Here is a 27,905-nt window from a genome sequence, read left to right on the forward strand (position 1 = left end):
TCAGACAAAGGAATTCCGACGAGGGGCTGGATGACTCCTCCCACAAGGAGCGCTCACAGGCGAATGACGTCACCGACAGGTGTGGAAAAACCCATGCATGCGCACGAGGGTTCAAGCATGTGTGATGTAAAAACATATGAATGAAATCCATATAGTTTTTGAAAAAAATAAAAAGGACCTATACTTTATGGACAGACCTCGTATATATATATATATATATATATATATATATATATATATATATATATATATATATATATATATATATATATATATATATATATATATATATAAATAAAAAACTGATTAATAATATTCCTTGTCAGCTGTGGGACACTGAAATGTATACGCCAGGCCAGTATGTGGCGCTGTAACACTCCCATAAAAAATGGAGAAGACAATAGAGGATGCACATAATAAGCTAATCTATGCAGCAGCAGACGCTACAACTTTCCAAAGCGACACACTGAGTAAAATAAAGCCTGTTAAGAGAAAAGAAGGTCTGCGCTGATCATCTGAAATACACTTATTGTGTATTTAAAGTGATGCAGTGTAGTTTGTATATTTTTTAAAACAGCCGGCGCTGTGTGCTGTTTTCTGCCTCGAAGACGAAGCGAAAGGATGCACACTTTCACTGAATCACCTTTAACTATTCAAAAAAAATGCCTTTATTCAGATTATGTCAGAATTTTAATTGAAAGGGTGCACAGTGGATTTATCAGTGCAGCTTTTGTGGAAAAGCTGCACTTCAGAGTCATGTTTTCACAAGCTGCGTTCACTCGTAGCCAATCCACTGAGGATTTTGCAGACTGCCTGTACTCACAGTCTGGAATTCCCCCAGAAACTTATAATGATGTGAAAAAATAAATAATTACAGAGAAGGAACACCCTAAATTTGAAAATCTGCATGATGGCACAGCACCATTATGCCACCGCTGCTGGACAGCCCTCAGTGTTAATGCCTGCTGTTTTCAACATTTGCTTTAATGTTTGTCACAGCCCAGCAAAGTCATCAAACAGATAAAATTTGTTTCTAAAACAAACATCTTTAAGATTGGTAGCCTACAATATTTAACTGTTATGATAAGTGTGACTGTGAAATGGCATAGGCCTCTTGATTGCCTGCTGGTCATATTGTGCAGAGAAACCTTTTCAAGAATGAAAAAAAAAAAATGGGATTAACCAGTTCCAATTATTTTAAACGAACAGTGGCAGCGCCAAGGGGGGGCTTAAGCCCACCCAATAATGAGCCAAGCCCTTCCTCAGCTCCCCCAATAATTCTGCCAATAATGTGAATAGCGACTGACATACTTGTGGATCTCAACTGCAGTTTTGCGCTGAGAATGTCTCAATATTGCGTAACTGAGCAAAGTGATGAATGTGTGTGTTCGGTGATCCACCAATGCTGAATCACCCTTCACAAACAGAATTTTCAGTTTTGCAAATAAACATTTATTTGTAAAAACCCACACACAAGTTACAAATCAGAAATTTGTATTTGTGGATCACAAAGTACGTGTACAAATCAAAGGATATTTGTAAATCACCCTCTGTGCATTTGCAAGTATTAATGAGACAAATTTAACGCCATACTCCAAAAATTTAGGTTTCCTAAATATTTATTACGGCCACTCTTAAAACTTCACTTATCTTTACTTATACCTATGTGCAAGTTTACTGAACTTGCAATCATTCTAGGTGATGTGTGTATGCATTGATACCACATTTTAGAGGAGCACGGGTGACTAAAATATATACCTTGGTATTTATAAAGCAATTTACTATATATTGTTCATTTTGACGACATTTTGTGGAGCCCCTCCAACTTTTACCCCAGCCCCCCTCAGCTCCCCCAACAAAAATTTCCTGGCGCCGCCAATGTAAACGAACAATTCTGTTCGAGAACATTAAACAAAAATTCCAATTTTGTTCGTGTTTGTCTACGACAGACTGTCGTCCTTGTCCAGGGTGAACCACACCTTGCACTCTGTATTGTCTTTTTTGTTCCAGGAAATCAGTTCAAAGCCTGGTTTAAAACGTCTTAAACTAAGAAATAAAAAAAAATTAAACCTATACAGTTGTTATGGAGGCAGATACTATCTATAGAGATCAAAACAGTTTTTTGTACCAGGCTGTAAACATGTTCTTTCTGCTCGAAAGTTGGACATTTTAACATGGCGTTCTATGGGAATGTGCTCTGTTTTGGAAGCAGCCTCAAGGCCCCAGTCAAGGAACTGCAATATATTTGACTTCTGGATTGTAGAGTCCCTTTATACAGAGAGTACCGACAACTGAGAACATGGTGCCATTTTGAGGCCAATTGTGCTTAACTACTGAATGAACCTTTTATGTTTTCAACTTTTTTTTTATCATTTAACCACATACAGCAGAACATCCAGGTACAGGTACTATCAAAATAAAGATAAAAATAGTTAAGCTATCAAATTTACATGAACTTTTCTGATGATTTATTTAATTAATTTAAAGCCTGATTTATGCTTCTGTAACTCTGTGTCATGCAGTGACATGCGTGACACTTTGAAAGTTCTCAGTCACTGGATTATGCTTTATGATGGATTAATTTGACCCTCAGCAAGCTTTTTTTTCTACATTTATCACCTTCAAATCAAAGGTAAGCTGTACAATTTCCTCTTTGTCCGACTCAGTGTTGTAAATTTGTGGACTTTTCTGCCAAACGTATGTGATCCCAAAATGTAATCAGCGTGAGCACTGCAAAAACTATTAAAATTTGAGAGGGAAGAGCGAAAGCAGAATAGTGTCAAATCACAGCCTTTTGCTGTGTCTCATTTAACAGGTGCATGTCAAGCTGTGGGTCTGAGTCTGAGCATGGTTTGAAAAAAACTACATGGCCAGGCTTTTATTCCTGGAAATGACTCTGGTGCCACATTCGAGGGGTTTTTAATGGAAATACATTGCGATTGGACGGGACATTTGATCCATTGTGAGCGAAAAATCCATGATACAAAATCTGTTATATACGGTGTTTATTACAAGCTGACATGGACCCAGCTGGGGAGAACACAGAACAGTGCAATCAAAATGTTAGTGGCTTAAAAATACAGTACTTAACAAGATTGTACAAGAGAACCGGAGTTCATGTTTCCAACCAAAGCCTTAAACATGCCCTCTTACAACCCCAATTCCAATGACGTTGGGACGTTGTGTAAAATGCAAATAAAAACAGAATACATTCATTCATTCATTCTTCTACCGCTTAGTCCAATTAAGGGTCGCAGGAAAACAGAAATACAAAGATTTGCAAATCCTCTTCAACCTATATTCAATTGAATACACCACAAAGACAAGATATTTAATGTTCAAACTGATAAACTTTATTGTTTTTGTGCAAATATTTGCTCATTTTGAAATGGATGCCTGCAACACGTTTCAAAAAAGCTGGGACAGTGGTATGTTTACCACTGTGTTACATCACCTTTCCTTTTAACAATACTCAATAAGTGTTTGGGAACTGAGGATACTAATTGTTGAAGCTTTGTAGGTGGAATTCTTTCCCATTCTTGCTTGATGTACGACTTCAGTTGTTCAACAGTCCGGGGTCTCCGTTGTCGTATTTTGTGCTTCATAATGTGCCACACATTTTCAATGGGCGACAGGTCTAGACTGCAGGCAGGCCAGTCTAGTACCCACACTCTTTTACTACGAAGCCACGCTGTTGTAACACGTACAGAATGTGGCTTGGCATTGTCTTGCTGAAATAAGCAGGGACGTCCCTGAAAAAGACGTTGCTTGGATGGCAGCATGTGTTGCTCCAAAACCTTGATGTACCTTTCAGCATGGATGGTGCCATCACAGATGTGTAAGTTGCCCATGCCATGGGCACTAACACACCCCCATACCATCACAGATGCTGGCTTTTGAACTTTGTGCTGGTAACAATCTGGATGGTCTTTTTCCTCTTTTGTCCGGAGAACACAATGTCCATGATTTCCAAAAGCAATTTGAAATGTGGACTCATCAGACCACAGCACACTTTTCCACTTTGCGTCTGTCCATTGCAAATGAGCTCAGGCCCAGAGAAGGCGGCGATGTTTCTGCATGTTGTTGATGTATGGCTTTCACTTTGCATGGTAGAGTTTTAACTTGCACTTGTAGATGTAGCGACAAACTGTGTTAACTGACAATGGTTTTTTGAAATGTTCCTGAGCGCACGCGGTAAAATCCTTTAGATTAGATTAGATTAGATAAATCTTTATTCATCCCTCAATGGGGAAATTTCAGATTTCCACACTCACATTCCACATACAAACAGCAATTGATCTACAATTATTACTTGTTTACCGTAATAATGGCACACATCAGAATTAGGACAACACATATACATTTGACATTGTTTATGTGCACTAAACTTGAAACAGTCCATTTTCCAATTGAGGCGATGTGAGTGTGTTGGTAGCCTCTGCAACTATCAAGTCGCGCTGCCTGCCAGCTTGGGAAAGAACGGAGACCTGCCACAGGAAGGGAGGGGCAGGAAAAGAGGTGAGAGGAGAAAGCTGGGGCATGCTTCAGTCCATATGTAAGTCTGTCAGTTTATTGTCCTTGTGGGTTGAGATAAGAATGGAGCCGAATAATCTCACCAGAGCCTGGATAAATTCCTCTGGAGGTAAACAGTGGGCAATTGATCTTGATGCTAGATAGCCTGTAGTGTTGCAGCCGAGCAGTGAAAAACACTATTAACAGTTCCACTCGCACAGCCAAATCCCAATTATGAATTAAGAATATTCCCAATATTGAATTAAGAATATTCACCGGCCTCTGAAACCTTCAGCTTCAACTGCAAGGCACGCATCAGCTCCAAGGCGTCATCCAATTTGCGTCTGAGTTCAAGAGTCAAAGCAGTCTGAGAATGCACTGCCTTGCCAACCTCGTTAATCATGACGGACAAGCGAGGGGCCATGGTTCTTGATGCCGCCGTCTTGCCAATTTTCTGGTAGATCAGGGCAGCACATAAGCCAAAAAGTACCAGCCCTGCTGCCATGAGACCAGAAATGAATAAATCCTCGACATGCTCAACGGAGAAAGGCACCAAGCATGCCACACGCCAGGAACTCCAGGAGTCGAGTACATAGCCCACAGGATACGTTCCATCTGGGCAGGCAGGATCCCCCGGTCCTGACCTTCTTGTAGAAAAATGGTGTCAATAGCTTTCAGAGACCAGCTGATCAATTCCATGGTTAATCCAATAGTAGTCCAATAGATCCAGAATCCAATATCGTTTTGAGGAATTCACAGTCTGGTGGAGTAGGGACTTGAAGGTTAAAAGCAGAGAGATAAGAGAGAGTGGAGGAGATGCGACCGCCCTTGTCAGAGTCCCAAGCTCACTTTACACAATGATGTCAGTTCAGTGTTGGTTTTCAGCTTTGCCGCTTCTGTGTAGAAAGTTCTCCAGATTCCTCAAATCTTCTGATTATATTATGGACTGTAGATGATGGAATTCCTAAATTCCTTGCAATTGAACATTGAGAAACATTGTTCTTAAACTGTTGGACTATTTTTTCACGCAGTTGTTCACAAAGTGGTGATCCTCACCTCATCTTTGCTTGTGAACGGCTGAGCCTTTTGGGGATGCTCCTTTTATACCCATCATGACCAAGGTTGGGTAGGATTACTTTGAAATGTAATCCAAAAGTAATCAGATTACAAGTAATCCAAATGTATGTACATACATACATGTAATCTACATGTATTCTTTCAAAGTAATCCTACCCAACCTTGATCATGACACTCAAAATTAGTGTCTTCAGTTCCCAAACACTTATTGAGAATGTTCTGAGGAGACTAGACCAGGATCCTGACTTTGTCACTAACTCCCTCACAGCACTGCAAAATTACAACAAATGCCACTTACACTTCAGGCTGGGAGTCACGGTCGCATTCATGCTGTAACTCAAATGACTCATGGCAACATTCAGGTCTGCAAACGTCTGTACTGGCTTTGTACCGTGATTTTTTGGAAGACACACATTACAAGGAAAGTGGGAAAGTGGGGAAATGGATTTCTGCAGGCAAAATTCACTTGCCATGATTCTGGAAGAAAAAAAAAAGCAATCGAGCTCTTTTCACTGAAGGTTACATGCTTATTTCACCAGTTTGGTCCAATTGCAGCTCCCAGAAAACAACATTTAAAAAAAGAAGCAATTTTCTGTTCTTCATTATAATGATAAGTCATTAAAAAGGCAATCTGCCTGTGTGTCACCCTCCAGGAGAACATAGAGCTGGATTTGGACGACACAGAGCCCAGCATGTCTCTGTCCATAGCAGTGGTAGAACAAGCCTCAAGCCAAGCACTGGTAAGTAACAAAATGCTTTACTTCTTTGATATTTTTTAAAATTAATTGTAATTTTCATGCATGAAAGTAATTTGTTTGAAAATTTGCTTTTCATTGGGTCTCAGCTTTCATAGGTACGGTGGCCCAGAGAGGCTACACCACTACCAAATTAAGACAACACAAGCAAAAGCAGAAATCAACCCAATCACATGGCAAAAATGTGATAAATTCAGAAAAAGTGATTTACTATAGTACACGTTTGTGATAGCGTCATGAAATTTGGGGTGGCACGGGGTTACGGGTAGCGTTGAAAATAGTAACCAAAAGTTGACCACGTCATGAAAATGTAACACATTTCATGACGGCATCACAAAAAAACCAAAAAACAAACAAACAAAAAAACAACAAGACAAAACAAAGAAAAAAAACAACAAAAATGTGAGACTGGGCTGCAGAAAACACTTCATCAAAAACACTTGCAAACATGAGAAAACAAACAAATATGCCTTAGAGCGCATCCAACAAATTAATTTGATAACATGTCTTTGCACAGTGCACACAAAAAGACAAACATGCTGCAAAGTTCCACAACATAACTGAAGTACTACAATAGCAACACAAAAAAAGAAGAAAAAACTTATCTGCTGGAGTGTTCAGTGTACTGCAAAATACAACAACAGAACAAGAGCAATCCAAAATGGACTGCATTTATATAAAATGGTAAATGGACTGCAGTTTTATATAGCGCTTTTCCATCTGCATAAGACACTCAAAGCACTTAACACATCAATGGTTCACATTCACTCCGATGTGAAGCTGCTGCCATGCAAGGCACCCACTACACACTGGAAACAACTAGGGATTAAGCACCTTGAACAAGGGCCCTTAGTGATTTTCCGTTCAGGCTGGGATTTGAACTGAGGATCTTCTGGTCTCAAGCCCAACGCTTAACCACTAGACCATCACTTCCCCTAAATCCAAGATTTGTGACATCTGCCAAGGGTTGACAAGAATTCAAAATAAAAGATATGTAATTTACACCGTGACCTGGACTTTACCTGGATCTGGATTCCACAACACATTGCCATAATTGCGTACTGATCCAGAATGGTCCGACTGATCAAGATGTTGCAATCTGATATTTAATTCACAAGCTGAAACAAAATAGTGTCTTCCTGATCTTTGTTTTACATCATGATGTCGTATCCGTGAAGTAGTTTTGATGTAATCCTTAAAAGTCTACAAAGTGAAATCCTGATCCAGAATCCGGATCCAGATCCAGATCACCTCCAAAATTTAATGGAGTCTTCCATGTCCTAATATCTACCTGTGGTGAAACCTTCTTCAAAATCCGTGCAGTAGTTTTAATGTAATCCTGCTAACAGACAGACAGACAGACAAATAAATAAACGCCGACGATTTTATTACATCCTTGGCAGACGTAATAAAAAATGTAGCAGCTTAAGAGTGGAATTGTCAAAAAAGTAAATACACTTACTCAGTTCTGCTAACCAGGTAGAGATAAAGATAAAAGAGTGCCACAATGCACTGAATGGTCACTATGGAGCACTTGCATGTGCTCAAACTTTTGTTTTTTTCTGTATTTTACAGTGTTTCTCAATTCTCATGTCATTTTTTAATAAGTACCTGTTGTTGATTTGAATTCTAATTGTATTTTTTCTGTATTTGTAAGAACTTTCTGCATTTGCTAGTGTTGCCTTTATTTGGAAGCATTGTGATCTCTCGTGGCCACCCCACATAGGGGAATTACATCACAAACTTTGAGTTATGTTTCCCCCAGTAATTTCTGGACAGCTTTATTGCTCAATAAATATCAGCATTTAGGTTTTAAATATTGAAAGGAGTTTGTTTGGGAGAGAAAAAGATGGCATGAGTCAGAAAAGAAAGCTTACAGAATTGACTTGAAGAAAGAAAATCAATGTTTGGCCTTTGAAGGCTATGAACTGTACCATGGAAACAGACAGAGTTTGGAAAGTCATAGATCAGTGTGTGCACCGTGTTTGAGCACTTTACTTTTTAAAGGGTCCACCACCCTAATGGGAATGTCAGGAGGGCGGAGTGGGCGGTGAACTGCAGTACATCACTTCGCTCAATCAGGAAAAAAAGGTTTCATCAAAGTCAATTCTGAGCTCAATTCCAAAGATCTGCTGTTTAGAATAAAATGACATTTTGATCCAAAAGTTCTACACTCTGACAGTTTTTCCTGTTATTGTCATATGTCCTTAAAGCTCGACTTGATTGTCACGTGTCTCCTCCAAACAGATGCTCTGTTGTCCTCGCAGTCAGTGCAGTGTGCGCTGCTGATGAGGATGTCTCCAGTGTAACTTCCACATGGCCGCTAAAAATAAAATAAATTATATAAAAAAATATAGTTTTTGTGGGTTTGGATCCCGAGCTCCCAGGATGCATTGCAGGCATTAGCCATGCTAACCAATCTGGCTGCTTCAAAGCAGAATAATTCTCCATGGAGCTTGTTGTCATCCACCAAACAATAGTGGTTTATTCTAATTGTCTGTGGCTCATAATTGAAAAGCTTAAATAAAGTTCAGTTTGAAATTTCTGATATATGGCTGTGTATGTACAGCACTGTACTTCTGTGCATACAGTAGTATCACAAGGTCACGCCTGGTGTGCACTTATTCTATCGTCCACACGCAGTTTATTTCAGACAAACTACTTTGTAACATTTTCTATGAGTCTCCATGTAAAGTCCTTGAATCACTGTCGACCTACACAAAGTTTCATTGATGCTGAAACTTTCTATGGTGCATTTACACATAGGCAAGGCGCATTACGAATGTCATATTTGCATCATTCTTGGCACATTTCTGACATTCTTAACATGACTTAACACATCTGAATAGGTTTCTTAATAGAGCGTGTTGGTGCGTGATATTCGTGATTTTCTTGAAGCATGTTTTTGGCTGTCAAAAAAATCTTCCACAGATATCACGCACCACCCTCATTTTGCCTCATGTCATGGAGGTTGCAACTGAGTGTGTTAATCCGTCTCGATTAGTGGTGATCCTTAATAGAGCGTGACAGCATTCTTCTCTGACGTGTGCACAATTAAACCCTGCTGCACTGCATTCAGTTTCATTGCTGCAGTATGCTGAAGAAGGACAGTGACGCCAACTCAGCTAAAAGTTTTGTTTCAATGCTCCTCTGTGCGCTTCTGCAGGTGTTCCACCTGCTGCATGCGCCTGATGTTCAGGAAAATGAGTGAGATGAGAGCTGCGTGAAGCCACACACCTGGCTCTTTCAGTCTCCTCCTCCTTTCTGCACCACTCCATGGCACAGAGCCCAACTAAGCATGCAGTCAAAGTTCTTCTGCTGTGGATTTTGAGGAGCAAACTGGAGCAATCTGAATTGTTCAGAAACTGACGGTTGGATGAATATGCTGTGTGTGTGTAGAGACAATTCACATCATTCACAACATAACAGAACGTAATGATGCACTGTTACGTGCGATAGCGTGCAACAACATGGAACATTATTCTTGACCATGCATAATGGTTCATGATAATTCTCCAGCAACATGTACCATTAATCGTAACACATGGTAACAGGTTGCAGCAGTTCCTGAGGACAGCTGACGCCTCTGTCCTGAATCATTACATTCGTGATCAGGGGCCAAGAATGTATACTTATACTACTGGCATTTGTGACTTGCCATCGTTATGTGTAAATGTAGCTTTAACCCCTCATTATGGTTAAAAATTGCCATTCACTGACTTTCTCACGATTGTTTCAATGTAGTTCCTAAAATTTGGTGCAAACATTCCGTGGATTACAATTTGATCATGGTAAGTTGACTGTTGGGAAGGTGTCGTAGCACGGACCCACAACAGGGGGCGCAAATGAACGGACAATGAATAAGCCAAAAAGGTAACAATTTAATGTTGTGATAATACACAACGAAACGTACAGTAATTTGCACAGTCAATGTAACACCAGGTGACGTGTGGGCAGGCTCGAAGATAGAAGACCCCCGACGAGAGAGAAGCCGCGTCCCACACGGCTTCCACCACCAACGGTCTGAAGAACACCGGAGCCGCCAAGTCCCGAGTCCCCAGGTGGCCTCTGTCTTCGGCTGTCGACCCTGGTACTGCTGGCAGAAAGCAGAAATATGATGAGTGAGTGTGAGTCTGCACACTCAGTAATTCTCAGTCCAAACACAGTTAGGAGGGACCACCTCCACCTCCAAACTAGGAACACACTAGCAGCTCCTGTTACCACTTATCTGGATGGAGTGAGAGGCGAAGACGTCGCTTCTCTCACTGACCGCCAACCCAGCTGAAAGGGCACCACAGGACAACGGCTGCAAACAGATCAGACGTAAGTCACAGTTTAAATTCAGCAGAGAAATTACCTTGGTAATGGTAGTCGATTTCTCGGCGGGGAGGTGGAGTTGCAGTCCGGCTTTTATGGTGGTGATGATGAACGAGTGACAGCTGGTGCAGAGGATGAGTGACAGCTGTCACTTCTTCTGGGTCTGGCGTCCTCTCGTGCTTGGAGCCTGCACTCCAAGCAGGGCGCCCTCCGGTGGTGGTGGGCCAGCAGTACCTCCTCCCCTCCTTGTCCACACAACATTGACTTTCTGATTGAATCCATGTGGCCTGCCAGAAGGGCCACAAATATCATTTTTCACACTTTGCAATTTATTGCAGAAAAAACCTGTTCAGTAACTTCTAATCTTGCATAAAGATTCCTTGGGATGGCTGAATGCAGGAAAATAACTAACTAACTAACTAAATAAAGTTAAAAAATCTCATTGTCCCTGAATTCATCATTCTAAGCTTAATAGCTTATTAGCTCATTATAAAGTTTTTTTTTTCCTTTTCTGCATATAGATTCTACACCTACACAAAGAATTTCACTGACCTTGAATCATTAATGCCACTTTCCCATTACTTGGTCAAAATGACTTTCTTTGTACCAAATTGAAAATCAAAGTAGGTTTTTAATTTATTTTTAATAACTTCTCATGTCCCACCTGAAATACCTTCATAGCCCACCAGGGCAGTGGGCCCAACCTGCAGGCCCACACTTTGGAAATCACTCATAGACAAATGGTGTAAAGTTTATATCAATCAGTAAATCAACTGCAATGAATGCAGTGATGTTACCATGACATCCCATAGGTGTCATAATTAACAGGAAACCATGTTTTCTCAGATATCTCCTCAATGAAGAGGCCTGAAAAGGTGAAACAGTGCTTATAGGGATCTGTTAATGTTTTGACATTAGCTTTTAAATATATAAATATGCTGAAATGATCTCACGTTCATTCGAAAAACACATTTATTATGTGTGTAAGCTTTCAGAGTGTGAAAGCTCTCTGCAGCACTAAGGAGCTAATACGTGCTGTGATTCATGGAAACTTGCATGATACCATTACATGTATGTCAGTTTCATGCTGCAGAGCAGCTCAGACACGGGCCTGTTAGAGAGGGTTTGCATTCGCTTTTGGGCTGCACAGTGACCCGAATACCTTGCGACTTTCGACAGGTGCGGACACTCCGAACAGACGAGGCTCGAGGCCTTCTGTGGCTGATGGAGGAGGAGGCGCTGCAACCTGGGGGTTCAGAGGAGACACTATTGGGACGCCTCTTCAGCTATTATGGACCTGCTGAGGGAGAAAGTAAAGGTAAGGAGATGATTAATTCTGCATTCAAGATGTTGGTAAAGATGGCAAACCCAAGTTGGGAACTTCAGGTCAGGTCTGGGAGCATGTTCCGGTGTTGCATGTTGCTGCATCCATCATACTACAGACCCATTTTGGGGCAACCACCTACACAGACAACTGGTACACCCCCATCTCTTGAAAATAACCACCTATCTGCTGCAGCCAGGTGAAATGTGGGTCTTCTGCAGCTGCTGGAGTCTTCAACACTGAGGCAATGTGCCACATGGCTAAAATGTTTTAGCTGACATTCCCTCTCAATGCAAATCATGCATTTGAGTCTCCCTAAGTGAATGTTCACTGGACATAAAGTGATTCCAAAGGTACCCAAGCATCCTCTGAAGAGACCTAATACCAAAGAGTTGTCATCTTAGGTCACTGGTTCGCATCCCAGTGTTAGAATACATCCCAGTTGTATCGACATGGGAGCTTACATGCATATGCATACATACAAACACAACTGGGATATGTGGGATCTACTTGAAGCTATTTGAGATCCAGAGCATGTGTACAGGTTAATGGACTCTCATGTGGTCAAAACATACACTCACCAGTTATATTCAATGTTAACCATCTGGGGCTGACGCCGTGGTATACGAGACCACGTTTTACTAAATTCTGAATAACTTTTTAATGATATGAGATAGAAACTTACTTTTTTGCTGAAAAGTTAACTCCACGGACTTTCAAGCCAGCCATCCACCATCTTTGTACTCCTCATAGAAGCTTTGTGATGACGTGCGCAATGTGAGTGTACAATCAGAATTGGTTCACCGTCACATGGTTTTCCAAAATCCAATCGTAGGGCAGATTTACCTCACGTGATACACCAAAGATTGTTTTTAGGAGTGATGTGTTACTAGTTGGCCCGTTTGAATAGCCCCCTGACCAGAGGTGTCAAGTAACGAAGTACAAATACTTCGTTACTGTACTTAAGTACACTTTTTAGGTATCTCTTTTCTGCCTACTTCTGACTTCTACTCATTACATTTTCACACAAGTATCTGTACTTTCTATTCCTTACATTTTTAAAACAAACAGCCTCGTTACTCTTGGCTTCAGTTTAATGTTTATATATATATATATTTCACGTCATGTGCGCCTGTAATCAACTTTTCTGCAGCACGGCTTTGCTATGAACCAATCCAAGCAGTGGTTCGCAGATTGAAGCAATGCTTCGACCTATTGCTTCGTTTATTCTTTCTTTCTTTCGCTTAACTTTCCCCCGCTAAAACCCTAAAGAGCATACTTCTGTGAGTATTATTTACCTTTTCTATGTTAAACCGACCTGTTATGGTCTTCTGAAACAGTTGATAGATGTATTTTATAACTTAAAAACGGGAGCGCCGCTAACGCGTTAGCATGTCTATGGCATTTTCAATGTTAAAAGTTAGCATTAAGCAGCTCTCATCACATTCGGGTGCATTTGTTTTGAAAATGTAATATTTCTTAAATTTATTTTTGTTTATATATTAATAATCTAATGATTATTATATACAATTTTAGAGAAAAAGGCAAAAAGAACCTGAATAGAAACACAACAGAAAATATAAAAGCAACTAACAATGAACATACATACATAAATAAATGTTTCCTGTGAACACCTAGTGACTCTTACACCTCCACTTCATCCCTGTCTTATTTAATGATAATTTGTTTCGGTGAAACCATATGTTCAATGTGTTAATTTCTTCAGTGATTTCCTCCAGAACTATCTGCCAAACTAGAAAACTGCTGCATCCTTGTAAGAGCAGAATACTACTGGAATGAATCTGAATAAGGAAAGTTGTTTTTTCCTTCACTAAATGGATGCTGCACTCACTGCAGTTTATTGTCTGGAATAGTCCCAGATTGCATTTCAGAGCTCCTAGAATTGAAACATTTTCGTGCAGGTGGTGTTGGGGGGTAATTTTGGGTTTTGGGTCTTAGGCCACATGTAGAACAAATCAGTTTTTAAATTAAGCTTTCAATTCATATAGTGGCATCTGCCTTTTTTTTTTTCTTTTTTTTTTTAAAAGGTTACTTTATACTTTTATACTTTAAGTAGGTTTTGGAGTACATACTTTTTCACTTTTACTCGAGTAAAGAGGTCAAGTTGATACTTCAACTTTTACCAGAGTGTTTTTAAACTGCAGTATCTATACTTCTACTTAAGTAACAAATGTGTGTACTTTTGACACCACTGCCCCTGACTGCTCCAATGCGCCCTGCGCCATTACGCACAGCGATCAGTGAAAGTGAGCAGATGGAGGGCCTCTTATACAATCTCACATGCTCAAACAAAGAGTGTGTGAGTATCAGGATTGCTCCAATAGTTTTCCTGTGAATGTTATTGGATAAGCCTGTGGCAAGTTCTCTCGCTCCGGCGTAAAGCACTGTTTACCATATCAATGGAGCGAGGGGGGAGGGGCTGCTCCTCAGAGTGTAAATGGGCCAAAGTGTGAAAGCTGCTTTCAGAGAAGGAGAGAACAAACACACAGTCAACTTCAGAGAAGTAGAAGTTTGTGATGTGACCTTTTTGTAATAGCAGACAGAAATTGCTTTGAGATGAAGACAAACAAAACGCATAGACCATTTTGTATATATTGTTCAAAATGTGCATTTGTGTTTATTGTTTGAACCTTTTTGTTGTACAGTCTTTCACACAAGAGCCCAAATTACCTTTATAAAGTGTCAAAACAGTTTATTATAATTTGCTGTGTGTTTTGAATAAATGTGTGTGAAAATTATTTTCCGCTTTATTTTTTCCTTTTTTATTTCTGATTGTAAACCTTTATTACACTTATAAAATACTATATTCTGAAAGTACAGGTTGTCCTGAAAAAACCCCCATAAAACTTGATTGTGGGATGCAGGGAGAGCTGTTAAAAGCAATAATAAAACATTTATGCCAGGCAAGTGAACTGTCCAAAAAATGTCCTCCGACCACAGAGGGTTAATGGGACTCTGTTTTGAGCCATCGATCATTGTCATAACTCCACGCTATATGTATGTTTGCTGAGCTGCAGCATTCCTATCCCTGCATGCGTTGTTTGATTTTGTTGGTTTGTTATTTTTTAGTATGGCCAAAACAGATGGTCAACCCACAGAGTCTGGTCTGCTTGAGGTTTCTTCCAAAAATCAAAAAAACTCACCTGAGGGAGTTTTTCCCTTACCACTTTTTCCAGTGTGCTTGCTCAGGGGGTGAGGGAAATTTAAACTGTACTCGTATGCGTATTTAGCCTCAGGGCAATCTTTGTTATAATTTGGCACTGTATAAATAAACTGTATTGAGAGCAGGGGTGGTGGCCAAGTGGTTAATGCGCTTGGTTTCAGTTCAGAAGGTTCTGGGTTCAAATCCCACCCCTGCCACATTTCTCCATGTAATGTGGAGTTGCATCAGGAAGGGCATCTGGTGTAAAACCTGTGCCAAATCAACATGCAGATCCACCTTGGATTTTCTGTGGCGACCCCGAGTGCAAACAAGGGAGCAGCCGAAGGGACTTACTTACATAAATAAACTGTAATGAAATTGATTTGAAGATTGAGGTTGAATGAGTCAAATCTGGATGGAAAAAATTCACATTAGGTTAATTTTTTTGTCACTGCCCTCGGCCAAACCGATGTCTGAAGACCTGTAATTGGCCAGCCACAATCTCCGACAACTCTTGTTGATTAGTACAGTTAAATGCGCAAGCCACATTTCCTTTCAGGGCTCAATAAAGTACTGCATTTCTTAACTGAACATTTCAACTAAAAATTTTGCCTTCTGTCAAAAAGTGAGTGGATGCCAGAGAATGTTTTCATGAATGGTGCAACCTTTTTAAACTATTCAAATTGACCTAATGGAAATGTTTGTTACTGGCTACAAAAGGTCTTCTCTCAAAATATTGAACATTTTAATACTAAAATAAGTATTAGGTTGGGACCAGATTTTCATGAAATCATGAAATTGCGCTTTTTTATGTGCAACATACCTCACAAATGTGTCTTCCACTAACACCAGGTCACACTTTCCTCCTAAAGAGTGAGAAGGATAATCATTTCCTGCTGGGTCACAGTCATGGGACTGACTGGGTGGAGTATAGTGCCCGTGGGTGGTTGAACTACGCCAAGCAGAATCCTGCCTCCACCAATGCTGCGAGCCTTCTGCGGGACTCCCAGAAGTAAGAATTCCAAAAACATGGTGCATAATTCAATAGGCTAATACCTTAGGTGGTTCCGGTTGATGCATAGCATCTCTTGCAGGAAGATCATCAGCTCGCTGTTCACGAGCCGAGCGGGTGGAGCCACAGTTTTGTCCAGTTCCATCGCTGGTGCAGAAAGTGCATCTCAGCTATCCTTGAGACGGGCCACAAGCATGAGGAAAACCTTTGGAACAGGGGTGGCTGCGGTTAAGAAGAAATCCCAGTGTATCCAGATCAAACTCCAAGTGGTGAGGAGACGACACTGAGATTAGTTTGTATCATCTTCACCAAGGAGGTTATATTTTCACCCGTTTGGTTATTTGTTGGTTTGTTAGCAGAATGTCAGCGTACACCCGAGTCACGTTGAGCAAACTGAGAGATAAACCAAAAATTTGACTTTTGACCACAATGACATTGACCTTTGCCACAAGAAACCCCTTAAAGTCAAAACAGGGATCAACCTACATCATGCACACAGATTATTTGTTGAAAATACGTCAGCGCAGTCTCATTTGGACCCTGCGTGATATTTGACCACTTAAGGGGAACATCCGCTCCCATTGTGCAATATATACACAGTATAACTTCACACGGAAAAACGGTGTACTGTTTTGTTCTTGGCTGCAATCACCAAAGCAGTCACAAAAAGTGCAGTTTTTACAGTTCCCAGTGGAGAAGGGAAGACGAAGCCAACGGGAGACGTCGTGTCGGTAAGTGTTAGCCTACACAGCTAACCAGAGTAGCTGCGTTCTCTCACCTGCAAACCTGCCTCGACATGTTTGAGCTCCGGGTCATAAACAAACCGCAACACATGTCCACTTTCCACCTCATCGTCACTTTTTCTTTGCATTTTCACTTTGATTGTGTGTAAATCTCAGAGAAAGTGCCGTGTTTCTGTCCCCGGAAGTAGAGAAATTACATCATATGCGTCATATTTGACCCCTTTAGCGCCCGCCCTCAAACGGGACTGCACTGCCCAATTGGTCCAAGCAGTAGTGGAACAAACAGTCGAATACACAAACGAACAAATATTTCTCGAATTACAGTATAAGTCGGTGGATGGCATTGCATTGATGGTTTTGCTGTTTCCTCCAGATCCCCCTAACCCACCTCTGTATTTTCTAGGATGCACTTCTTGACATGGTGCGACGGTCCAGGATTCACTTTGTTCACTGCATATTGCCAAAGGCAGATGCCCTCAAGGCTCTGAGTGGATCTCTGTTTAAAGAAGGAGAATGTGATGCTCAGGGGGAGAGTGGAGATCCCACTTTAATGCAGCTCGATGTAGCCTTGCTCCGTGCTCAGCTCCGTGGCTCCAAGTTGCTGGATGCTCTCCGGATTTACCGACAAGGTGAGTTTGCTGCGGAAATTCTTCACTTACAGAACCTATTATCCACGTGCCGGGCCAAAAATCTGAATTGAATTCCCATTTCTCTTTTGCATGTTGTTATTCAACGCTGACCTCCACAGGCTACCCCGATCACATGGTCTTCTCTGAGTTTCGTCGGCGCTTTGATGTGCTGGCGCCGCACCTCACCAAGAAGCATGGAAGGAATTACATAGTGAAGGACGAGAAGAGAGTAAGTCAGTCAGAGAGAGAGAGAGAGATAGAGAGAGAGTAAAATATACACCTCTGCCTGTGGCCAAGCACAGTGAAGATTAATGTTGTGAAGAGTCGGCTTCATTACATCTGGCCCTGATTTGTCAGCAGCCGACTGACAGAGAAATAACCCTTCATCCATCAGAGCTTTTGTACTGATCTAATCGACTTAACCTTATCAGGAACCCGCCTGTTAAGTAGACAGATCTCTATTGTGGCTTAGAAAGTGCTTTGTTGTATTCAAAGCTACAGAAAAAATGTTGAGGTAGATCACTGTGATGGAAATTAGTTGCTAAGTTTTGCCAAGTGCTAGTGCTGAAAAATGATGCCAACATGGAATTGCCAAATCGCAGATTCCATGGAATGGTCGCTTGATGCTGGCTCCAAAAAGGCGTTAATCCCCACAGATGCCATGTTAAAATCACCAATTTTACAGCAGAAATGTTAAAATCACCAACTTTACAGCAGAAATAAACATGTTTATAACTTTGTTTAAAAAACAGCAAGAATTTTGGTCTCTTTATTTAGTTTACTTGTTGATGACAGCTGTATGGGGAGAGGGGAGTGAAGATATTTTAAGATGTAAAGTTATGAGCAGTTAGGGCTTAGTTGCTTTCGGTGACAGCAGGAAACCACTAAATATATATATTAGATAATATGGTTTGGCATAGGTTTAACTGTAATATGTATACAGTAGTGTTCAGAATAATAGTAGTGCTATGTGACTAAAAAGATTAATCCAGGTTTTGAGTATATTTCTTCTTGTTACATGGGAAACAAGGTACCAGTAGATTCTCACAAATCCAACAAGACCAAGCATTCATGATATGCACACTCTTAAGGCTATGAAATTGGGCTATTAGTAAAAAAAAAGTAGAAAAGGGGGTGTTCACAATAATAGTAGTATGGCATTCAGTCAGTGAGTTTGTCAGTTTTGTGGAACAAACAGGTGTGAATCAGTGTGAATCAGGTATCCCCTATGTAAGGATGAAGCCAGCACCTGTTGAACATGCTTTTCTCTTTGAAAGCCCGAGGAAAATGGGACGTTCAAGACATTGTTCAGAAGAACAGCATAGTTTGATTAAAAAGTTGATTGGATAGGGGAAAACTTATACACAGGTGCAAAACATTATAGGCTGTTCATCTACAATGATCTCCAATGCTTTAAAATGGACAAAAAACCAGACACGTGTGGAAGAAAACAGAAAACAACCATCAAAATGGATAGAAGAATAACCAGAATGGCAAAGGCTCACCCACTGATCAGCTCCAGGATGATCAAAGACAGTCTGGAGTTACCTGTAAGTGCTGTGACAGTTAGAAGACGCCTGTGTGAAGCTAATTTATTTGCAAGAATCCCCCGCAAAGTCCCTCTGTTACATAAAAGACATGTGCAGAAGAGGTTACAATTTGACAAAGAACACATCAACTGGCCTAAAGATAAATGGAGGAATATTTTGTGGACTGATGAGAGTAAAATTGTTCTTTTTGGGTCCAAGGGCCGCAGACAGTTTGTGAGACAACCCCCAAACTCAGAATTCAAGCCACAGTTCACAGTGAAGACAGTGAAGCATGGTGGTGCAAGCATCATGATATGGGCATGTTTCTCCTACTATGGTGTTGGGCCTATATATCGCATACCAGGTATCATGGATCAGTTTGGATATGTCATAATACCTGAAGAGGTCATGTTGCCTTATGCTGAAGAGGACATGCCCTTGAAATGGGTGTTTTAACAAGACAATGACCCCAAGCACACTAGTACACGAGCAAAATCTTGGTTCCAAACCAACAAAATTAATGCCTTGCAGATGTGAAGAAATCATGAAAAACTGTGGTTATACAACTAAATACTAGTTTAATGATTCACAGGATTGCTAAAAAAGAAGTTTGAACATATTAGTTTTGAGTTTGTAGCGTCAACAGCAGATGCTACTATTATTGTGAACACCCGTTTTTCTACTTTTTTTTACTAATAGCCCAATTTCATAGCCTTAAGAGTGTGCATATCATGAATGCTTGGTCTTGTTGGATTTGTGAGAATCTACTGAATCTACTGGTACCTTGTTTCCCATGTAACAATAAGAAATATACTCAAAACCTGGATTAATCTTTTAGCACTGCTATTATTCTGAACACTACTGTATGTCCTGAACATGAATGAGCGAAGTGTTTGTGGCTTTTTACAGCTTTTTACTTTTTTGTGCCATTTCTGGTTTGTGCCTCTGTCTACCACAGAGCGAACTTCGTGGCACTTCACTCATATTAATGGACCATCTAATAATTTGTTGCTCTGCTCTTTCTATCAAGTGAAATTTTAGTATTTTGTATGTTAGCACTGTTAGCTTTACTTAGCACTTATCCATAGCTTGCTGATGTTAGCTCCATTGTTACTCCAGGTTTACTGAGGCAATATTCCGGTCATGATTATTAATAACTGCATCCAAGCCACCTATTATGAAACCCATCAATCAATCCACAAAAAATATGTTCTAATCAAACACTCCAGGTGAGATTAGGCTATTAGCCTTAGCTTGTTTGGTAAGTATGAGATGACGTGTTCACATTTCATGCATCACACTGGTTTTGCCCATGCGCCACCGCTTTACTTGAGAGTTAGGCACTGTCAAGATAGTCACATTTGGAACCAACCCCATTTGGGTTTCAAACTGGCTCTTCAGAAATGTTGTTGGTGACATCATGGAGGGTTTGTCCGGTAAACACTCAGTTTATGGTTTTTGCCTGAATTCTATCTCAATTGTATTTTGCAACCTTTGTTTTTAATAGTGAATAGTCTAGCAGTACAGGTGTTTTGTTCACTGAGCCATTGCAAAAGAAACCCTGTATTGAAGAAAAAAAAAAACAGACACAGAAGTTTGTTTATATAGAGAGAGAGAGAGAGAGAAAGAGAGTGAAAGAATGGGGTTAAGGCATAGAAAAGCTCTTTTCCCCTGTGTCAGTGTATTGAGGTTGAGTTTCTGTGGAAACACCAGCAAACAAAAGCCCCTCAGTGCTCATGGCAAATTTCTCCTGGTGTAATCGAGATGTTTCTTTCAGCCTGGAGGCTCCAATAGGAGCAAGAAAAAGCTGAGAGTGACATGCTAAAGCTGGTAGATGGACATAGAGAGGCTCCATAGCTGGCGTAGCCAGAGGAACGCTCGGGGGTCATGAGGAAATTGTCTGGCGCAAATGAATTATTTTGACTGTTTACCATGTTGCACAACAAAATACTGCAGTGAATGGATGTGAGCGGGAAGAAAAAGTCGTACCATCCCATTAGCTCATCACAGTCACTTTGGACACCTGTTGCAGTGTCTGCAGTAGTTCCTGTTGTAAAAGTGTGTGTCCATTTGTATTTGCGTGTATATGCATGTGTGTTTGTGTGCTTTTACCCAGGCTGTAGAGGAGCTTTTGGAGTCCTTGGACCTGGAGAAGAGCAGCTACCACATGGGTCTAAGCAGGGTAAGTAAAGGAAACACACCTTCAACCTAGTTAAACACCTTTAAGATTAAACCTGGGTAAATAACTACAAAATGATTGGGTAACAAGTTTCAGCATTAACTCTATAGTTCTTTTGGCTTAAGTCTGCTTAACTCGCAGGGGTCCATGAACTTGCTGGCGAGTTCATGCCAATGTTTTATTTATTTATTTTTTCTAGACCCTTGAGGGTTAATGTGCCAACAAATGTCCATATTTGTCAGAAAGTCAAAAATCCTCGCTTGACCATCTATGGTGCAAGGTTTGAAGTGCATGAGACAAGTGCATTTGGGGCGTGCCCAACTCCTCTTTGGTATTTATAGGGCATATAATCTGAGAGCTGTATTTAGTCAGCTAATTAGTCATGGGTGTGTTTTTGGCATAACATAATTACACCAGTCAGATTTTGATCTGTCATCCCCTTTAAGAATCTGAGTGTGCTGGAACCTGGTACACTGCTATTTAGACAGTTGCATCAAGTGAGAGGTTTTATGAAAAGTTAATGGATCTATGCACAAGTCATTAAAACCCATGAGTGGAGAGCAACCGCCAAAGCTCCTTGAAGTGAAGCACTGAAGCAATAACAAGTTTTGTAGTTTTCCTTTTGTGTTAACTGCTGCCAGTTTTAATGTGTGTACAAGCAAAGTATAAACAGATTGTGAACCTGCCTATGTAAGACGTATCTGAATGTTGTGCAACATGAACAGCAATAAAGTGTGCTTGACATTAATCAATCAATCAATTTTTTTATATAGCGCCAAATCACAACAAACAGTTGCCCCAAGGCGCTTTATATTGTAAGGCAAGGCCATACCATAATTATGTAAAACCCCAACGGTCAAAACGACCCCCTGTGAGCAAGCACTTGGCTACAGTGGGTACATTGGACATTAGACCAATTTGTTTTTGGTTTCAATGGTGCAGTCGCTTTCTGCTGCCTCACAATTGCTGTAATCCAACGCTGTGCCTGACCACACCTCATTTTAAGACCAACACACTCATGGTGCACAAACATGCAAAACTATCGATCATATTTGTGCTGTCCTGTGGACTGTGTTGTGCCAGATAGAAGATAGCACCATAATGTCTTAGAAACAGATATTAAAGCTTGAACATCATTAAAATATTCTATAGACATTGAAATGAACAATTATTAAAACAAAACAACACAACAAATAAGTTAACAGCCATGCTAAAATCTCAAATGTATAGCAAAAATAAATGCATTAACAACCTCTTGCAAAAATAAAAATAAAAATAAAAAAAATGGTCTCTGTAGCTCCTTTCACTTTTCTTGACAATTTTTTCATGGGGGTGAGAGGAGGTGATATATAATTAATCTGTTTAATTTATTCCTAAAATTATGAATAATTAAAGGCGTGGTCACTTTTAGTGACAGCTACTGTGCCGGGTCAAGGGCCTTGCTAGTACAGGACACTACATGCTGAGAACCCGACTGTATTTGTCCTTTCTGAGCATTTTATGACAAATATCTGAGATAACATGGATTGCTGTGCAGTTTATTTTACTAATGGTTCATAAAAGAAGTTGGTGCTCCAGTATTTCCATTGAGTGGAATATGGTATTATGTCATTTGTATGTTAGCATTGTTAGTACTAATTAAGAGATATTGTTGGGTTGGTGACATTAGCTACAGTGATAGTTCTGCAGTTATAGAGGAAATATGCCGGCTGTAGTTTTTAATCCAACCATTTTGCAAAAAACATGTCTTAATCAATCACTGAAATTCAGGTGACCTAGCCTGTTAGCTTTAGCTAGTCTGATAACTTAACGTCATAGGTGGGTGTGTTTTGGCTCCCCGAGGTTTTGCAGATCTTGCCCATACTCCACTTCTTTACCCAGTATTGCGTTGACCAAAAGCTAGATGGAGTCAGACACTGACAAGATGGTGACATATTGAGGCACCCCATTTCAGTTCCAGGCATGATATTCAGAAAACCTATGGGCGACATCATGGAGGATTTATCAAGTGTATCGTATATACAGTCTATAGGTTGGAGCCTATTACCTGACCAGAAGGGTAAATTCAGTCAGTCTGCTTTCTTCAACCTTTCACTAGAGGTGAGTGTTGGCGGTTGTTTACCAATAACCCTCTTTCTCTTTGCTTCTTTTTGGGGAATTGCCAAGCCTTAGCGAAGAACTACCCGAGGACCCCGTGCCTCTTTGTGGCTGTAATCCTGATTATGCTTTCTACTGGGCTCATTACATCAAATTCTTGCAAGAGAGGGTACTCTTTGTTTTTCACCGCAACCGTTGTGAAGTAATCGCTGCCTGGCAGAGGCTGGCACGCTGATGTCTAATCCTATCAGCTGGAAAGTCGCCACCAGCCAAGAAAGGACATCAAAGGAAACAATAAAGTACAAAACAGTGGAACTTGTGCTCTCAGAGACACAGAGCATAGGGCCCCCATTAAAACATCACACGGGGACAGTTTGGAGGGAGTTGCACATGAGGCCAGACGCTGGAGTTTGAAATGAGCTCAGAAGTAGACAAATGCAGTTTGGCCATTCACAAAGAATTCCTTTGGCATTGTAGAAGCATGCCTGCCAGTTAGACCAACCCTCAATATTTTTAGTTCTTGGCAAAATAAAATCTCCCATTAGAGAGGGCTAATTGATCTAATGCTGAAGCAGTGTCCTTCATGTCATTGAACGCATCACTCTGTGATTTTTAGATTCTATGTATGTAAAGCTGCTTTGTTAACAGATCCTATATGAATGAGGTTAAAAAAAAATCACCAAGACTCATTTTGAGACCTTGCTCTGTCCTCGTCTGTCCATTCTAATAGTTTGCAGTCACCATCTGGAATTCAGAATACCTTTGAGCAAGGCTGGGATGTGATCGTCCTTCTGCTGGCTGTTTATTTATGTGTTCCACCTGTGGCTCAGGTTCGAAAAGCACAAGGCTGATTGTCCATATAGACTTCAGTAAGATTTAAATGTCCAAGGATTGCACTGTTTCCTACTGGTTTCTTACTTCAACACACATTTTTTTTTTAATAGAGTTTCTTAAATCAGTTTTCTTGTGTTTCACACCAAAAGGACATTTACTGAATTACATTTCTTCCTACATGAAATTAGCACTGGGTCACTTGTTGTGAACTTTTGTCCTTTGCTGAGGAGTTGATTTGCTTTTCTGTGTGCATTTGTGTTTTTGAGCTAGTTGTTCTTCAGGGCCGGTACCTTGGTGAAGCTTGAGGAACAGCGAGATGAGCAGACCAAATGTAATCTAACCCTCTTCCAGGCTGCGTGCAGAGGCTATCTGGCAAAGCAGGCTTTCAAGAAAAGAAAGGTAGGGAAGAAATGACCTCACATGATGTTACAGACACATGTGAGCTGCAAACATTGAGACAACACAAAATGAGAAATATGTTCAAACAAGAGAAACATCATATGCATTAGTTCAGGCCAAGGTGACAAATCTGGAGGTGGTCTTTTTTTTTTTTCTTTCGTGAAACCCATTTATTTTTTTAAGCTTATGGTAAGGTTGATGTCAAATTTTGGGCCAAATTTCAACAAGATATCTTTTTTTAGAAGTAAAGCGGCACTCTTGTTTTCACTGAACAGGCAAAAACCTCATTAGAAGTGTTGAGCTGCACAGAGTTTCTCTGTGGACGTAGGCATGTTTGTCTCACTAAATGTAAATACATTTTTAAAATGACTGCTTTTTAAAGTTAGCCACTTACCTTAGCCTCTTAGCTCCTCTGAGTAATTACAGTTTGATTGTAGAGGACGAACTTGTTCTGTAAGACACAGAACCTTAACACGTTTATTTACATTTAGTGAATAAAGCATGATTGTTTCACTAAATGTAAATAAGCTTTTTTAAGATAACTGACTTTAGAGTTAGCTGCTTACCTTAGCTTCCGCAGCTGGTGCTACAATCCTCTGAGAAGTCGATAGCAGATGAGCGACTAGTTCTGTAACACACCGCCCCATAAAGTCTTTATGTAAATTTAGTGAGGTGAACATGTGCACATTTATCTTCACAGAGAGACTTTCCATGCAACCAGACAAGTGTAATGGCATTTTTGATGACAATAAATGCATTTACTCTGAGACAACAATTAAATTAGCTGGTTAGCCCACGGTGGTGTGCAAGTTAAAAATAATAATGTGCCACTTAAATACATTTTTGTCCTGACTGAAAAAAGAAGAAGTCAGTTTCAGCATTTTATCCGGATATTCCACTGTTAAAGGAGATTTTATTAATGAAAGACGTGCGGACGTGTCCGTGCGTCGGGACACAGCCACCGCGACGCTCCGCCACAGGAAAAACACCTCCGTGTTGATAACCATTTGTAAAATCCAGGCGGCTTTTGATGGATTCAGTGGAGTGAGTATCTGAGAAATTGTTTAACAGCTGGGCATGTTCCAACTTGTCCTTAAGGCTTCCAACAGAGGTGTTTTTCCTGTGGCGGTGCGTCGCGGCGGCTGCGAGCCGACGCTGCAATCCGTCCGCACGTCTTTCATTAAAAAAATCTCCTTTAACAGTGGAATATCCGGAAAAAATGATGAAACCGACTTCTTCTGAAACTTCTCTGTTCTCTCACGACGTCCTGGATCAATAGAGCCTGAAATGTGGAGGTTTTCAGATTGAAACAGGCTGACAATGGCGCCTGGGAGCGCTGCGCGACGTCCCGCTCCTTGGGAAGTCCTTAAAGCGACAGTATCACCTCAAAATCTCTCATCAGCCGTTAAAAGTTTCACCGAAAACCAGCTGAATTTTTCGAACTGTGTCCACTTCGATGTGCCTCACAGGTTTTGAAAAAATTTTGATCAAACAAAGCGCCAGTCTCTCAGCAACTTCTCAGACAAAGGAATTCCAACGAGGGGGCTGGACCACACCTCCCACAAGGCGTGCTCACAGGTGAATGACGTCACCGACAGGCGTGGAAAAACTCACGCATGCGCACGAGGGTTCAAGCATGTCTGACGTAAAAACATATGAATGAAATCCATATAGTTTTTGAAAAAAAATAAAAAGGACCTATGCTTTATTGACTGACCTTGTATGATCATCGTGACGCAACATGGCGGCCTCCATGAGGGGGCCTGCTGTCATGTTGATATGAAAGGCTCAGTCTAAGCTCATGAAAACACTTTGATTGTTGTTTCAGGTAACTATACACTAATGAACACACGGTTGTGAATACTATATTCCAGGGGTTTTCAAAGTGTGGGAGAGTAACACTCCCCCCCACTGACACACATACACACAATTTCTACATCTTCGTGTGTTTCTTTTTTTTTTTTCTTTTACACACGTTAAACACATTTTAAATATGTTTGTATTTTTAAGGAACTGTATGTATGTGCACATTTTACAGCCTTTGTAAACATTTTAAAACATATTTTTAAAGAACTTTCTATTCTTTCACACATTTTACACTCTTTTCAAACATTTTAAACATGTTTTTGATAAACTTTCTGTTATAATATTTTTTACCTTTTGTCATATTTTAAAATTGTTTTTTAAAACATTTAAACATCTCTGTGTGTTTTTAAACATCTCTAACACATTTTAACATAAATAATATTAATTAATCTTTTATACATATTTAGTCTCTCGTCTAGTCTCACCTCTTGTTTAGCGCGACCAATGAGTCTGGGTGTTTGACGTGCGCAGGCAGCTGATGTGGGGATGCGCTGTAGAGAGGAGCAAATGAAGATTGTCCTCTACTTTCTTCTTTTTTTGGTTGCACCAAACTCTGTCTTCTCACTGGTAGATTTACGCACAAAATATTTATCCATTTTGCTCCTGGCATGTTAGCTAACAATGACTACGTTTACATGCAGCCAATAACCCTTTCATAACCCTTTCAGAACCAGAATTTTAGCAATAACCCGGTTGCGCACGGCCATGTAAACACCCGCAAAATCCCGAATATGCTCATATTCCGGTTTTTAAAAACCCGAATATGACCCCTGGGTTACTCCTTTTCTAACCCGAATATCAGGTTGTGTTCTGTGCATGTCCTATCCGCAAGGAATCTTGGTCTTTTGAGTACGGCAATTCCTTGTATGCAGCGCGCGCAACCCTCTGGACACCACAGAAGCAGAGGTAAACAAGCATGGGGAAATCCAGACGCAGCAACACAGCACCATACTTTCGGAGCGAGGAGGAAAACGAGTACTTCATTATTATAGTGAAAGATATGAATATGTCTTTTATTGACGGTAAAAAGTACCGAGATAGCGACATTTACAAGAAGGTGGCCAAAAAGTTACGCGAAGCAGGATTTGCACGAACGCCAGACAAAATCAAGCACCGGTGGAAGACGTGCGTCGCTGTTTAGATGGGGATATTCCAAATGATACCAATGACCATGTATACAGGAGTAACTCTGTCTGCTTAAGCATGTAAACGGGTTATTCCTAATGATTCAGAAACCGGAATATTGACTTTATCCTGATTATTAACGGCATGTAAACATAGCCAATGTTTTCTGTTTCCTTTTTCCCCTTCTTTTGTTGCTTAACACTGTTTACAGTTATTTTTTGCACCTGCCCCGCCAAAGAACTCTGGCCACCCCGGGGGAGGTGGGGGTCATGCCTCACAGTTTGAAAACCACTGCTATATTCCATTTCTGCAAATAAACACACCTAAATTCTACACACTGTGCC

At 40.6% G+C, this 27,905-nt stretch overlaps 1 protein-coding gene and 1 long non-coding RNA gene across 2 annotated transcripts in view; one reads left to right on the forward strand and one right to left on the reverse strand.

Moving 5' to 3' along the window:
- LOC117517662 (unconventional myosin-XVIIIa-like) overlaps nucleotides 1-27,905 on the forward strand; it is a 218,386-nt gene that overhangs the window by 96,840 nt on the left and 93,641 nt on the right. Inside the window, 8 exon segments of the mRNA XM_034178771.1 lie at nucleotides 6,243-6,329; nucleotides 11,841-11,979; nucleotides 16,001-16,160; nucleotides 16,243-16,429; nucleotides 17,307-17,532; nucleotides 17,652-17,761; nucleotides 21,178-21,243; nucleotides 24,442-24,570. Coding sequence (XP_034034662.1) covers nucleotides 6,243-6,329; nucleotides 11,841-11,979; nucleotides 16,001-16,160; nucleotides 16,243-16,429; nucleotides 17,307-17,532; nucleotides 17,652-17,761; nucleotides 21,178-21,243; nucleotides 24,442-24,570 — 1,104 coding nt within the window.
- LOC117517664 lies at nucleotides 7,148-24,942 on the reverse strand. Its single transcript, XR_004562787.1, has 4 exons — nucleotides 24,927-24,942; nucleotides 21,006-21,011; nucleotides 20,434-20,450; nucleotides 7,148-7,279 (listed from the first exon to the last, which is right to left on the reverse strand). It is a non-coding gene; the product is annotated as an uncharacterized LOC117517664 (long non-coding RNA).

This window comes from Thalassophryne amazonica, chromosome 9 (assembly GCF_902500255.1).
Source record: "Thalassophryne amazonica chromosome 9, fThaAma1.1, whole genome shotgun sequence".
In the NCBI taxonomy this organism is placed as follows: Eukaryota; Metazoa; Chordata; class Actinopteri; order Batrachoidiformes; family Batrachoididae; genus Thalassophryne; species Thalassophryne amazonica.